The sequence below is a fragment of the Ictalurus furcatus genome, chromosome 7 (genome assembly GCF_023375685.1).
Source record: "Ictalurus furcatus strain D&B chromosome 7, Billie_1.0, whole genome shotgun sequence".
Taxonomy (NCBI): domain Eukaryota; kingdom Metazoa; phylum Chordata; class Actinopteri; order Siluriformes; family Ictaluridae; genus Ictalurus; species Ictalurus furcatus.
The window spans coordinates 18,804,341-18,819,730 of record NC_071261.1 but is presented as its reverse complement, the minus strand read 5'-3'; the positions used below and the strand labels follow the sequence as shown (position 1 = coordinate 18,819,730).

At 39.2% G+C, this 15,390-nt stretch overlaps 1 protein-coding gene across 9 annotated transcripts in view; it reads right to left on the bottom strand.

Annotated features, from left to right (window-relative positions):
* dysf (dysferlin, limb girdle muscular dystrophy 2B (autosomal recessive)) overlaps positions 1-15,390 on the bottom strand; it is an 88,372-nt gene that overhangs the window by 19,239 nt on the left and 53,743 nt on the right. For 7 of the 9 annotated variants that reach the window (XM_053629091.1, XM_053629096.1, XM_053629097.1 and 4 more), the window contains 2 exons: positions 2,177-2,275; positions 46-177 (listed from right to left, as the gene is read on the bottom strand). In XM_053629091.1, coding sequence (XP_053485066.1) covers positions 46-177; positions 2,177-2,275 — 231 coding nt within the window. Of the gene's footprint in view, positions 1-45; positions 178-2,176; positions 2,276-7,024; positions 7,033-10,520; positions 10,585-15,390 lie in introns of all 9 variants that reach the window. The other 2 variants (XM_053629094.1, XM_053629095.1) reach the window with 2 other exon arrangements.

The following is a 15,390-nucleotide window of genomic DNA, read 5'->3' as shown; positions in this document are numbered from 1 at the left end:
GCATGACAAGCTTCAATGTCATATATGGGATTTTAAAGCGTTCACCTTGAACTCTCCAACAATGGATGGATCATCACTCTCACTCTCCTGAGTGCGTCCACGGAAAAGCTTGAACGTCTGACAGAAATCTGTGAGCTGCTCAAAGCCGTCAACTTTTTCCAGTTCAGTGTCGTACACCTGCAGAGGGAATGATATTGAGTGAGTGACAAAGAGAGAGCGAGATGCCTAGTAGAGAGATGAATTTTGATTTATGTTGAAGGTCTTGAAGTGGTCTGAACTGTAAAGAAAATGAAAAACATCTTCATGATTTTACCACAAGTCCAGTTGGCTTGACTTAATAGTCTGAGGCATTCAAAATGACCTAGATGAAGACAAACTTTCACAAACATAGAGAGAGTGGTTATAAACTGAAATATCAGTCATGGAAAGCGTTGTAAATACAGTTACATAATGGTTATGCTTCAACGGATGAATATACCACACGTTATTGTATCTATTGCCAAGATGTCTTTTAAGTCATGGACCTTAATTGTGGGTCTAAAGTTTCAACTGTATAAAACAACCTTAAATGTGGTTATAGTAATAAGTGTAAAGGTATTAAGGAATTTTCTTTTTACAAGGACATTTAAAAATAGTATAAATGACTGATGCTCTGAGGGGAAAATACACACTGCTGTAATACTGTATCTATGCACCACATAATGCAGCTACCTAAAAAGGCATTGAAAAGACCACCCAGGAGACAGTTTATTGATGAGAGCAAGAGTGAATATCCATAAATAGTCTTTGTTGTTCCAAATGATTCACTCTGTGTTCTGGCCTCATCTCCACAACCAATGTGCGATTGCACGCATCACACAAAATCTCTCTCCTTCTCCGTCTTGCTCTCTATCCCTGAGGCACCATTAGTTCAAAATAACAGCTGATCACAGCAGTTCTGAGTGAGAGTCAGTGTCAGTGTGACTTCCTCCCTTCTTAGGAGCAAAGCCCAGCCTTGCTTTTTTTTTTTTTGCCAAACTTTCCACACACGAGAAAGGTAAGCCCTGAGAAACAAAGGATGACTGGAAAGCTGTCAGACTATGCTCCTGGGACTGGAAATGATGGAAAGTTTGGCTAGGAGAGAGATTGTGGCATTGGGGAGAAAGTAGTGTGGATCAAGTGGGAATGAATTGATGATGTCAGTAGCTGAGCCCCTGTCTGCTCTCAGTTATCCCCCTGCGGCATCCCTGACATGAATTTATCGGAAAAGTTGTCAGCCGAGGGCTGCTTTCTAAACAGACGGGCTCGTGGGAAGTGGGCTGGAGTGGACTAGAGGGAAGTGTACACTTGAAAGACGGCACGTGCTGTCCCCAGTGGCTCAGCAGACTTTTGTAGTCATGCTGCAAAGCTTATGTTCCTGCACCATCAGACAATATTCCCATTGCACTTTTTGTGTTTGGTTGTGCTTGGCATTGCATGGAACTGATGTGATTTCAGCTGAGTCATCTATTATAGTGATTTAATACTATAAGTATTTTAATGATGATGTATACTTTGCCTCTGCATTGAAATTAATCTACTGCTCCGGAGCAAGTGTTCTCCTTGTTGTCATGAAGTTGTAAGTTAAAATCCCAACATCAGTGATCCAAAATGCACTCAAATGACATATGCACAAAATACAACACCTTATACTATACACTATGTACTTATGTATGGAGTGCCTGATTTTTGTAGGGTCATAACATCTCAAATCAAATTTGTGCTAATCAGAAAACATTTGAGATACATAATCCAGATATCACAAACATTTCATTGAATTTACCAGTGTGAACATGATAGTCACACTAGGAGAACATGAAGCGTGCCATCTGATATGCAGTGCACATTCTAGGTTGAAGGAATGAACTTCCATCCCCTGTCAATCAGAGTGATGCTACACACATCTATCTGTTCGCTCATGTATTTCAGGAGATCTGTGACATTACATGGCTTGTTGCAAGAGATTTGGAACAACCACATATTAGCATTCACCCTCCAAAGTAGCTGTGATAGCTGTCGTGTCATAGAGGAGACTCAGTTAGTGAGTGGAAATTGGTAAAGATTAAAATCTGAAAGTACTACCACCTACTCTTAGTTACTCTTAGTTACACAATAAGTGTATTGCTGTGCATGTTTTTTGGGTATTTTTTTGCTTTACCTGTAGCGTGTCGAGGCCTTTGTCCAGATAGCTCCCACACTTTTTCCTCTCTCCTGTCGAGGCATAGAACTTACTCCACCAATCCATAACCTCATCCTCCTAGAACAGGAAAAGGACAACAAAATAAAAAGATGTACTAAAAGTAATAGCATTTTAGTGGATAATTTACTAAGCATATTCAATCGTAGCTGTCTCTGCAATAACTTACCCAGTGGATCATCTAGGTCCAGTAAGTAAAATTCAAGTTAAAAGTTAAAACAGTATGGAAAAAAAAAGAGTAATTTAAAGACTGTTTTATACAACTAGATTGTTCATGCACATGCAAGAGTGTCTGTGGCAACGTCCACAAAAGGCCTAAGGGGTGGAGGAGTAATGAGTGGAAAGAACTTTTTTCCAAACTTTCTGTTCTTTCCACAGTAAACTAAACCAAATGACAAATCCCTCACAGGTGATGAGGCTAGACTTTTAGGATGTAATCTCAAATCTTTCAGTAACAAGCTCTTGGCCTGTACAATCTGCGGTAGGAATTAACTGACTGATTTGTGCCAGTGTAAAATGTGTTCATTCCCACTGATAAAAGTGGTCACCTCTAGGCGTCATTTGTGTGACGTGAGGGATGTGGAAAGTGTCTGGTGGGAAAATTTCAAAGGTGGCAAGTAATAGGCGCGTTTTGTTCTGGCCAGCAACACATTTACCACCAAACGAAGGATAAAACAGTGCTTTCAACATGAGACTACGCCCTCTGCCAGTGTCGCTGCCACTATACAAGAAACAAAAAGTATATTTCAACTTCAAAGTGAGCCTAGGGAGCCATCGTCCAGAGGCTATAGTTAACTCAACAAATTATCCAATTGCTGTTGACCTTCAACAGAGACAGTGTTAACGTGTACGCTCTGTGTGTGTGTGCATGTGTGTGTGTGTGCAAAAGACTGACGAGCCAGTAGTACAGGATATATGTTTGTCTGTGTATGCATATGTCCATTTTAGAGACAGATTCCGTGTATGTGAGATCTCAGCTCTTGCCCAGCTCTCACACTCTCTGTCCACCCCCACACACACTCTCTCTGTCTGTTCCAGAAGCATGACTCTGGCATGTACTGCAAAGGGACGCTGAATCCAGCATTCTTTTCCCTGCTATTTTTCAACTGCGTCAAGGGAGGAAAAAGCAGTAGTGGGAGAGGAGTGATAGAATTTGCTTCTTTTTTTCTTGCAGTGCGGTTGTGGCACATGTCAGCACAGCATGTGTCATGGTGGCCAGGCACAACGTGTTTAAGTGGTGCCAGCAAGTGTGTGTTCGTCTGTGCATGTGTGGCCGGGTGTGTGAACTAAGACCTAGCATGTTGGATTGTAAACACACTCTGTTTTAAGAGTGTGTGTGTGTATGTGTCTGTACAAGTGCGGTCTAGCATATGTCTACATGTTTATTTTAGGTGACTGAAAAGCAATGACTCATGTCAAGGATAATAAATTGTTGATGCCAGTGATAGTAGATTTCACAAATGGAGCACACTGGACATCTGTGCGTGCGTGCATGCGTGTACATGTGTATTGGGTGAAGGGGGACCTTATGTGAACATTTGTCTGGCCCCATTGTAGTGAGGATGTCAAGAGAGAGAGAGATGGAAAAACAAAGGTTATTCTTATTAACATGTGATCTATTTCTACAATACTTGGAGTATAAAACTATTGCGGTGAAATGTCTTGAGGATTCTAAGCGTTCACAGCTGGATCTATGAAATCATTCAATGATTTCCATAGATCCTTATTACGTTTATTATGTTTATGTTTAGTACCTCATGATAAATGACACAGTAAACCAGAAATTATGAGATGCAACACGAGATGCAGGTAGTTTTAATTTTGTGCTAAGCAGGCTTTTTTCACTGCCCCCAAATGCTACTGTGGTACCACCACTGCAGCAAGTGAGAACCATGTGGCTAGTTTCTCGGCAGAAATGTGGAGCCGCTCTTCACAATCGGGGGGGAAAACAATGCAAATAAAGGGAAGAAAAAGAAAAACAAACACAAAAGTGATTAAATGAATGTCAGAGAGACCCAGATGAAGCTTCAGCAATCAATGGCGAATAGCCACACAAAAAAAAGAGAGCACAGAAATTGGGGCTTTTCGAGTGAGATGTTTTTTGGGATTCCCCTGTCAAGCAGTACATCTTCATAGAGGCGACATGAATAAGGCGGGTGAATAAGATTGGCTGTGTGATGCACAATTGCCATCAGAGCCAGTTTGGCTATAGAACAGGCTCTCTAGGCTCTGAATAGTGCCTTTCATAGTGTGTGTATGTGTGTGTTTATGAGCCTCTTTCTTTACATTAACCTACATTTACCAGTGGAATATTAGTGGGTGCAGGCAGTCAAGCTTCCATCAGTGATGGTGTGTGTGTGTGTGTGTGTGTGTGTGTGTGTGTACTTTAAGTACTTTTATGATTTTATGGCTGTAGATGTGTATAATGAGGGGCCATGTGTCTGGGGCTTAGTGCTTTATTGTGAATGTTATTGCACCACAGAGGACAAGACGGGTGTGTATGTGTGTGCACTTAATAAGAACTATCAATGAGCCCTTCCGTTGAGGGCTTCACTGTAGTTATGGCTAAATGCCACAATCATTTGCTCCAGCATGCCAGAACTTGTAGAGGTATAATACTAGACAGGACAGCAGAGCCAGGCTTTGTGTGCCAGCTGCACATTGCCAAGGTCGCTTCATAAGTGGGCACACTGCCTAATGTTGATACAAGGTGGTCGAAACAGTCAGAGTGAAAACAGGGCACTCTGTTGCCCTTCCAAAGAATTAATTCATGTAAAACTTGTAAAATGTGCCTGGTACTATTCTCCATTCCAGAGTTGAAGGTTATAGCTAGTTAAAAAGAAGAAGAAGAAGCTGCAGGTAGCTTAGCAGTAAATGGATTTAAGGTAAATCCACAGATTTGAATGTGTAGAATGTTTTGAATACACTGCACTGGAATTCCAGATGTTTGGCCTGAAAGGTTAGACATTTGACTTTAAAAAAAACTATTTCCAATATGGCCTCAGGAATTTGCAACAGTGGTGGGTGAAAAATTAGTTAGAGCTCTGGTGCAGGTTGAATTCCAGACATGAAACTTTATCTCAGCCTCTTTTAAATTCAACCTGCTACCTTTTATGTAAGTGCGTAGAAGACAGTACAGGGATTTATAAACGTTCATATTTTCATGACCAACATGAGCCAACTGGATGGCAAGTATAGAAAAAAATCAAAAAGTGAAGAAATGGATAATACATGCACTCTATCCCAGGTTATAACGCAACACTAGAAGCACTTTTCATCAGAATCAAGGGGACCCTTTAAATAACCTTTAGTATATTTGGACACACTAAAGAAAATTCAGCAATAAACCAACATTCTGTTTTATGAGTGACCACAATTTTGGCTCCCCCCTCCCCAAAACTTCTGAAGTTGTTTTGGATGTCAACTATAAAAGACGAAAAATGGAAAAATCATTGAAATGCTTTTTGCACTTTGGAATGTCTGGAGGCTTGGCATGTAACGGGTCAGCAGTGTTCCATGTTTCGCAATGACTGCATCTTGGTGAAACAGGCCTCTGTTTGACAGTCATCATAAAAAGTAACAAGTGATTGTGATGTCTGTTGACATTGGAAATAAGGAAGTTCAATTAGCCAGTCAGATATAAAGAATAGGCTTATTTTGTGAATGTTACCACACTGCTTAGTCAGTTAAGGTCAGTATTTTTGTCAAAGTTCAGTATTCCACAAATATGGAAGATATGTGTAGTAGTGTCACACATACTGAATGAAAATGAATGCATGGATTATTTTTTTTACATGAAATCAAAATGTAAATGCTTACTTTGTCAGATATATGAATAGCTAATTGTCAGTGTATACACATGGAACACTGTGAATTACTAAAAGGATAATAGTTTATGGATTTTGCATATAACCTGGGTATCAATTTAAACTTGAGTTAAATCTTATGTGACAAAGGAGTACTCCAGACTACCATGAAATTATTGCAAGTTTAGGAGCTTTAAACTTCTTTGGGAAATGCTTAGACTAAAAAAATAGAAGTCTTAAAATTGGGATAGTCTATCAAACCAAGAGTCAAGCAATGAGCATCTACTTTCAGCCTTAAGGGTTTTGTGTGTGTGTGTGTGTGTGTGTGTGTGGCACAAGAAGTATAGCTGATTGTTATTTATCATCAGACTCAAGCCTCACATTCTATCCTAAACTGGGGTTTTACATTTTTTAATGTGAGGTTTGTACATAGATTAACACAATGCTTAAGCACAGCACAATTGCTGTATCATGAGCTGCTAGGTATACCGCCCTTAAGCCAACCACGCTTAGCAAGAGTGGCGTCCTTGGGCTCATGTAAAGTCTACATGCAAATTTCATTAGTGGAAAAGTCGCTGAAAAGCACTGCCCCTTCATCTGCTCCTGGCTTTGGCTTTGGGGGATATACATTGGGAATCTTTTAACAGCTCTATTTACTTTGGCTTTACCAAGAGAGAAAATTCAGGTTTTTGATCATCTGGTTTGAATATTTTCTAATAAAATAAATATCTTTGCAGAAATAGAAACCTCCAAGTCTTGGCTTGGAGAGTCAGTGAGTGCTACATTTGGTGTGTGATATAAACATGCAGTTGTATCGAAGGGGCCTGCGTAGTGTAGGACTGCCTGACTCACGAACAGTTATGAAGACTAACCAAACCTCTAATGCTATGGAGACTGGGTCATATAACACCAATGAGTTTTACCATGCCATCAAACCACCTTTCACTCACACATAGTCACAATTAATGACACACACAGATACATTGACTCATGCGCACTTAACCCATAAGGCTTGCAGACAAAATAGAGAGAAACTGAACCCGGTATTGAAATCTAGTTGGCTTCCTCTGCCTCAAAATGAACAAATGTCTATCACCTTGTTTTATTAACAAAATGTAATAACACTTTTTCACCAATTTAGATACTAGGGGTATAATGTAATGCCACTATCTGTGGTCAGATTTAAACCAGTCTACCTACTGGCATGCCACAAGGAGAACATGCATGGAAATCCCCCCCAGACAGCGATGTGAGCTCAGGATCAAACCAAGAATGGATCCTGGAGCTGTGAGGTGGCAGTGCTGTCTGCTGCACCACCATGCCACCCCTAAGCTAATCTTATTTTTTAAAAATAAATAAATAAAAATAACAGGTATTACATACTTACTTAATTTGAACAGAGCTTCTCTGATAACATAAGCACTAAAAGTACTCAATCCAAAATGGACAATATATTGAACCCTAATTTACACTACAGTTGCAGTGCCCTCCACTAATATTGGCACCCTTGGTAAATATGAGCAAAGAAGGCTGTTAATAAATCTTTATTAAAAAACTTTTAGTCTTTATTGTTTAATCTTTTGATCTGTTCAAAGAATTCACAAAAATACTCTGCTCTCATGGATATCAAACAATTGCAAACACAACACAGGTTTATCCAAAAAAAAATATCTTTGTTAAATATAGGTGTGCAACAATTTTTGGCACCCCATGAATTCATATGGAAAAAATATATTTGAAGTATATTCCCATTGATAATTTTTTTAGTACACCTGGGTGATTAGGAACAGGAAATTGTTCAACCATGACTTGGCCAAATTCCCTTAGTCATTCATAACAATGGGTTAGACCAAGGAATATAGCTGTGATGTGCAGCAAAAGGTTTTTGAGCTTCACAAAATGGGAAGTGGCTATAAGAATATAGCAAAAGCATTGAAAATGCCCATTTCCACCATCAGAGCAATAATTAAGAAGTTCCAATCAACTGGAAATGTTATGAATCAACCTGGAATTGGACGTGTGTCTATATTGTCTCAACACACTATGAAGAGGATGGTTGGATGGTTCGAGTGGCCAAAAAATCTCTAAGTATCACAGCTGGAGAATTGCAGAAGTTAGTTGCATCTTGGGGTCAGAAAGTCTCAAAAACTACAATCCGAATTCATCTACATCACTAAAAGTTGTTTGTAAGGGTTTCAAGAAATAAAAATTCTACTCTCATCCAAAAACAAATTCAAGCATCTTCAGTTTGCTAGACACTACTGGAACTTCAAATGGGATCGGGTTCTATGGTCAGATGATACCAAAATAGAGCTTTTTGGCAGTCAACACCAGGGGTGGTTTTGGCTCACACAGAGGTAGCCATATGGAAAAGTACCTCATGCCCACAGTTAAATATGGTGGTGGCTGTTTAATGTTTTGAGGCTGTTTTTCTGCTAGAGGACCTGGACATTATGTTAGGATACATGGCATCATGGACTCTATCAAATATCAACAGATATTAAATGAAAACCTGACTGACTCTGACAGAAAGCTTAAAATGGGCCATGGTTGGATTTTCCAGCAGGAAAATGATCCAAAACATACATCAATATCAACACAAAAATGTTTTACTGACCACAAAATCAAGGTCCTGCCATGGCCATCCCAGTCCCCTGAATTGAAACCCATAGAAAACCTTTGGGGTGAACTGAAGAGGAGAGTCCACCAGGATGGACCTTGAAATTTGAAGGATCTGGAGAGATTCTGTATGGAGGAATGGTCTCAGTTCCCTTGCCATGTATTCTTCAACCTCATCAGGCATTATAGGAGAAAACTCAGAGCTGTTATCTTGGCAAAGGGAGGTAGCACAAAGTATTGATTAAAAGGGTGCCAATAATTGTTGCACACCTATATTTAACAAAGATATATTTTTTAGATAAACCTGTGTTTTGTTTGCAATTGTTTGATATCCATGAGAGAATTTTTGTGAATTTTTTTAACAGAAGATCAAAAGGTTAAACAATAAAGACTAATAAAGTCTTTTCATAAAGATTTTTCACAGCCTTCTTTGCTCATATTTACCAAGGGTGCCACTATTAGTGGAGGGCACTGTATATAAATAAGGGATAAAAATGTGGATAAGGAAAGTATTAGAGTAGTAGCTTTATCTTCACAGTCCATAATTAGCAGCTAAACAGAGTGATACATGTTTATACTCGGCACTTGAAGCCATTGTTGTTTATGGCTTACCGTCATTATTGCATAATTTGGGTGGAGTGCCGGGTTCAACAAAGTTGAATTTTTAACATATGCAGTTTTTGTATGATGAAATGAATGATAACAAGTGACCATTCTAACCACCTGAATCTCTTTCAGAGTCCAGCAGGGGGTGCTCATCCTGTAGTCTGTGTGCATCCTAATGCTCAGTATAGTGATGGGGACACTATACTGTAAAAATAGCACTGTCTTTCGATTGAGACGTTAAATCGAGGTCCTGACTCCCTGTGGTCATTAAAAATCTCAGAACACTTCTCATAAAGAGCAGGGGTATAACCCTGGTGTCTTGGCAAAATTTCCCCCACTGGCCCTTCTCTATTGTGGCCCCCTAATAATCTCCATCGCTGAACTGGCTACATCACTCTCCTTGCCTCTCCCACAATAGCTGGTGTGTGGGTGGAGTTCTGGCACACTATGGCTGCCGTCACATCATCCAGGTGGATGCTACACACTGGTGCTGGTTAAGGAGACCCCCCCCTCCATACAATGTAAAGTGCTTTGAGTGCCTAGAAAAAGCATTATATAAATGTAAGGAATTATTTATTATTATTACAACATCCACACAAATGCATAAATACATCTTACAGGATACAGCTTAGAACAACCTTTAAACTTTAGACTCTGGATTGTTATCCTTCCAGTTACGGTAAAAACCTTCTTTACCTAATTAGTACAATTTATGGCTAGTAGAGACAGCAGTACTTTGGAGCACCATTTTTTTAGACATATTTATTTTACTATATTTATGACTGTATGGCCACAGCTACCCTGAAGTGGTATCATAATTGGGAAAATGTTTCTGTTTTTCATACACTTCTCCCCAAACAAATACTCAACTGAAACCAAAGTATTTCATAAATGTCCCACATGAAAATGACAGAGCCTAAAAACAAAGTTTTAATTATTTTTAACGTTTTTTAATTATTCCATTATATCTGGGGTTTTTTCTATTTTGCTTATATTGTACTTGATTTTATGATCAAAACTAGCCAATGTGCTAGGAATTAATATATCTCATTAAATAATGGCATGTATTGTAATTATATGTTAAGTTGATTTTTAAACGTATTGGTCCCTGGACAGAGGACATAATAACATAATCTAAGAGTAAAGTACAGGCATGCATATATATTGAACATGCACATACATGCAGGGTCACACAGAGGAAATAAAACACATTTACACAAGACATTAATAGGTGTGCCATTTAAATCACAACACAACATTTAAATCATACATACGTACATGGAGGCTGGAGCGAGAAGGCGAAATGTTAATAATAGCAGAACTGGTGCCATCTGCCAGCTACAAACCAAAGGCATGGTTAAAATATTGCACACTGTTGAAATTGTCAGGAAAACAACAGTTCCATGCATCAAAAATAGAATATAGAAATACAATAGTTTCAAAGAAAAAAAAAAACACACAAAATGATTGACATATTATATATAAATCTATGTTCTGAGATGGGTATTTATCTCTATGCTCAAGCACATACTGTAATATAGTAATTGATTTTAATATAATAGGATTAAGATGTATCAATGCTGTTAGATATACTGTTTTAGAGTAATATGTTTTAAAGCAGAAAGGAGGATGCTCACAGAATAAGACTGAGTACAATGAGGGAATGAGGAAGAGACGCAAATGCCTTTCACATGCATTCACATATGTATGGAGCTATTTTCCTGTCAAATGTTATTATACATAAATGCAATGATAAGGCTGTAATTTGATGAGTTGCTTATCAGTTATCTTCAGAAATAATCTTTGTTTATCCTAGTCAGAGCCCTGGTGAACCCAGAGCCTGTCCCAGGAACATTGGAACTCTGGAAGGTGGAAGAATTCATCCCATTTGCCAGTCCATCGCATAACACCATGCACACACATTCACACCTACGGGCAATTAGGGGAGCCAATCCACCTCCTGGCATGTTTTATAGGAGATGGGAGAAAACCAGAGAACCCAGAGGAAACCCACAGATAAAGAGAGAGCATGCGAAACTCCAAACAGACAGTAAACCAAGCTCAAGATTGAACCGTGAAGCTGTGAGGCCGCAACACTACCCACTGTGCCAACATTAGTTATTTATGAAATTGATCTTGGATTCATAATATTACTATTTCTGCATTAAATGAATGTATGCTTATTTCTGACAGGAGAATAACTCATTAGATTTCTATATTTCAGGCAACCTTGGGTTTTCAGCATATGTAAAAGTCATTATGAATGCTGGACCTTTGAATTGCAATTTATTGATGAAGAAAGATGCAGTCATTTTTCCATGATGGGGCTTAAGAATGTGGCTTCCCCAGTAATAACTCCAGCAGATTGTGACCAGTAACAAAGTGTGCAGATCTAATGCACAAACATGACATGATGATATCACTTCATAGTACCCCTTTAGCACTTAATGAAGCTATTGTTGTCCTTAGGAGCATATTTATGTGAAAGTTCTAAGCTCGTGATAAAGTAGCAGAAATTCATCTTCTGAAATAAATTATTGGTGAATAATAAGACCCTGAAAAGCAGAGGGAATAATGGAAATATGTAGAAAAAATACAACTGCCAGTGAAATGACAACAGTAGAGTTGCACTGTAGGATATAACATATACAAATAAGAATATATCATTTAATTCCAAGTCATTTAATCTGAATTAGCTCAATTCGTGTTTTGCAGAAGTTACACGTATCATACAGGAGTGTAATGGATGTAGGTGTATTTGAACTTAAATGTCAAAGGTTGGGACTGGGGTGAAGGTTTATTTAATTTTTCAGTTAGGTCATGTGAGGGAGATAGCTCTGAATCATCCTCAAAGATGTATACATGCCAGGTTGTCAATAAACACCAACCAAACACAACCATTGCCAAATCAGTTAGACTGCATGGTATGCTCTGGAAGCTAATCAGGCTGACAGAAATATTTGCTTATACACTCATCCAAAACCATCATCATAACCACTTCAAACTTAAAACCAAAGGGGTGTGGGGAAAAACATTATAGAAGAACAGCATTACAACTGTGGAGTTTTTCCCAAAGACGTGTAATTCCGTGTGCCAACACAGAATGTTCAACACAGAAATTTTGTCAAATTAAACTGCCCTTCTATCACAAAAGTTAAACATGAGGTTTGTGTGGTGACATCAAGAAGTGCCTAAAGGGACTGATATTACACATACGTCAGAACCCACATTTAAACAAGCAAAGTTTAAAGCAAAGCTTTCTTAGGTCACGCAAAGACAATCCAGCATTTGACAGTGCATAAAGATTCCAAAGCAACAACAAGCAAATCAGACCGTCAAAGAGAGCCAAGGTCATCCTTCACCAAGGCTTCAGCCTTGTTCTGGTGTGGTGCTACAGAGAAGGACCTGGTTACAGAGGTCTGTCAGCAAGTGCTCCCTTTTCCCTAGAATCAACCCTAAGCAGGAGGCTTTGGGAGGAGGACAGAGGAGGACGGAGGAGAGGCGGGGAGGGATGGTTCCTGTGGCGCCTGTGGTGAGCAGGCAGGAGCGGGGGAACGCAGTTGCCCATGACAACGACTCACCACATCAGAGGCTGGCCTGAATCCTAGCAGCGCCTTCTGCAGCCTAGTGCCAGGACATTATGTATACAATAACAGAGGCAGCTTTACAAGGCACTCAAAGGAACAGCTAATTAGGAACAGGGCCATTCGTTTGCTGTTGTCCTCTAATGTGGGGCAGTTGCATTACAGCACATTACAGAAGTACACTTGGAAAGTCTAAATGGACTGAACGGGCTGGATCACCTCTTCACATATAATAGCAAATGCATCCTCCCTAGCTGTAACCTGCTTACGAAATCCGCCAAGGTATGGCAAAGCTGATACTATTAGAATGTCCTGTAGGTCTCTCTACAGTACATGCGTACCCACGTTTAGCACCCTCTTTCTGCGGTTTGTCAAAGAGTAAAGAGCCAAATAGCATCTGTATAGCCATTAATGTTGTAACTTTCCCCAAAAGATGTTGCCTTTGGCCTTCATCAAAACCTGCACTGAGTGACAAACATGCTCCTTTTTACCAGAGAGCATTTTTCAAGGAATACAAGATCCTAGTTCAGGGTACTATCTGGAGCCAAAATGGAATCTTTGGGGAAATGATGGGGGGCTCACGTTTCACTTAATGCACTGGGGAGTGTAGCCCAACTTTCTGCCCCCACAGCATAAAACACAAGGAATTCACAGATGTGGAAATAATTCAGAGCACTGAGAGTTTTTGGCCCACTGTAATGGTGTATGCCTGGTATAACTTTGTACATCTAAATTGGTTATATACACAGAGTTGGATATGACCCACTCATCATCAAGCTTGAGAAAATAGTCCACTCCTTTATGTGATGTGACAGGCTCAAGGGGCCAGCCTTGTTATGAAATGTCAATCCAAAACTCAAAAAAAAAAAAAAAGCTTTAATAACTAAAGCTATTAGATGATATTTGGATATAGACACCAAAGATATATATACCTGGGTTGGGCCTAGAGCAGAATATCTACCATATAGCTCCTATTGCAAGTCAGAGAAAACCTTTCAAAACAGAGGAGGCTTCAAACAGCTGCAAAGTGGCACAAGATCAAATTTTTCTTTTTGGCTTTTCTAACTTCCCCTGGTTTCGTTTGGGTCTTACAGGCCTAGGATCACACTAGAGTGCCAGGAGTCGTGTGAAACTGAAATCTTAGGATTCAGCTCAGTTTGTGTAGGGTTATTTATTTGACTGACCGATTGAAAGGGAAAGGTCCAGCTGCTATGTGAAAACTTTAGCTCAAAACACACATAGCCAGAGACTCTGGATTAACAACATGTGGCCATGCATCTAGCCACATATAAGCTAGCAACCAGGCACCTGTATCCATAATGCATGTAAAATGATGTGAAAGACCATGAGCTGACCTATGAAACACACCAAGTAATGTGTTAAGATATAGTATGCATCATCAAGCTAAATCTGCAGAACATGCATCCAAGAGAGCATACACCCCCAACCCCAGCATCTGTCTCTTTACTGCTCCCAGAACCTTTCTGATGGACAGAGATGAGAATCATGAGGGGATTTTCACATGGATAACTGTGGTTGTGGTTCCCATTTTATTTATTCTGACCCGAACAAGCCATTTGATGGCGGTCCTTTGACAAGGCAAGCCAGAAAACAAATGAGAGAAAAATGTTCCCTCATACAAATTCAGAGATCTAAATAACCCATTGTGCTGTCATTGCAAGAGAGCTGAATTCATAAAGGGATATAGAAGAGATATTTACTCTGTATTTAGCAAAATGCTTACTTAGTCAAAAGCATGGTCATCTTTCATGCAAAGGACTATATTTCAATAAGCAATTGGTGTATCAAATGATTTGGATATTATACCAGAATGTAAAACCAGGCTGGAAGGTCAATAATGTAAATAAACTGCAGTCTATAACTGCAAAAATTGCCAGGGGGAACAAGTCATCCAGTCAATCCAAAATTCATTTAGTTTTCATTTATTTATTCCAGTGACTAAACAAACAAAAGGTTGAAAGGTGAAAACTGAGAAATGGAAACAATTTTCCATTTTTCATAACCTTGATCATTTTTTATGATGTTATAATGTTTTTAGTGTGGGGGTAGTGTTTTCACTCTGTATTCATGACAGGCAATTGAAAACGCTATAGTAGGCTTTATTAAAAGCTAGGCACATTTTGATGAACACAATAGTAGGCTTCATTAAAGGTTGTGGATATGGGTTCTAAAAAGCATTTAGTATTTATATGGGTATCTATCATATCCATCATGTGCTTCCAGCAATTCCTTAACATTTGCTTCACTTGCTGACTATACAAAAAACAATCCTCCCATCAACCATTAGTAAGGGAACTGCAATTAAAAAAAATAACTGTTCATCTTGGTAGAACATGGGGCAATTTTTAGGTGTTTGGGGATGAGCTAGAGGGGTAATGACCTGAGTCATGTTGTCTCATGTATAGTGATGTAATAAATCAATCAATCAATCAATCAGTCTCTCTCCCTCTCTCTCTCTCTCTCTCTCTCTCTCTCTCTCTTTCTCTCTGAGCAGCGATCTGAGCATGTTTGTGTGTGGCCATGAACAAATCAAAGTTAT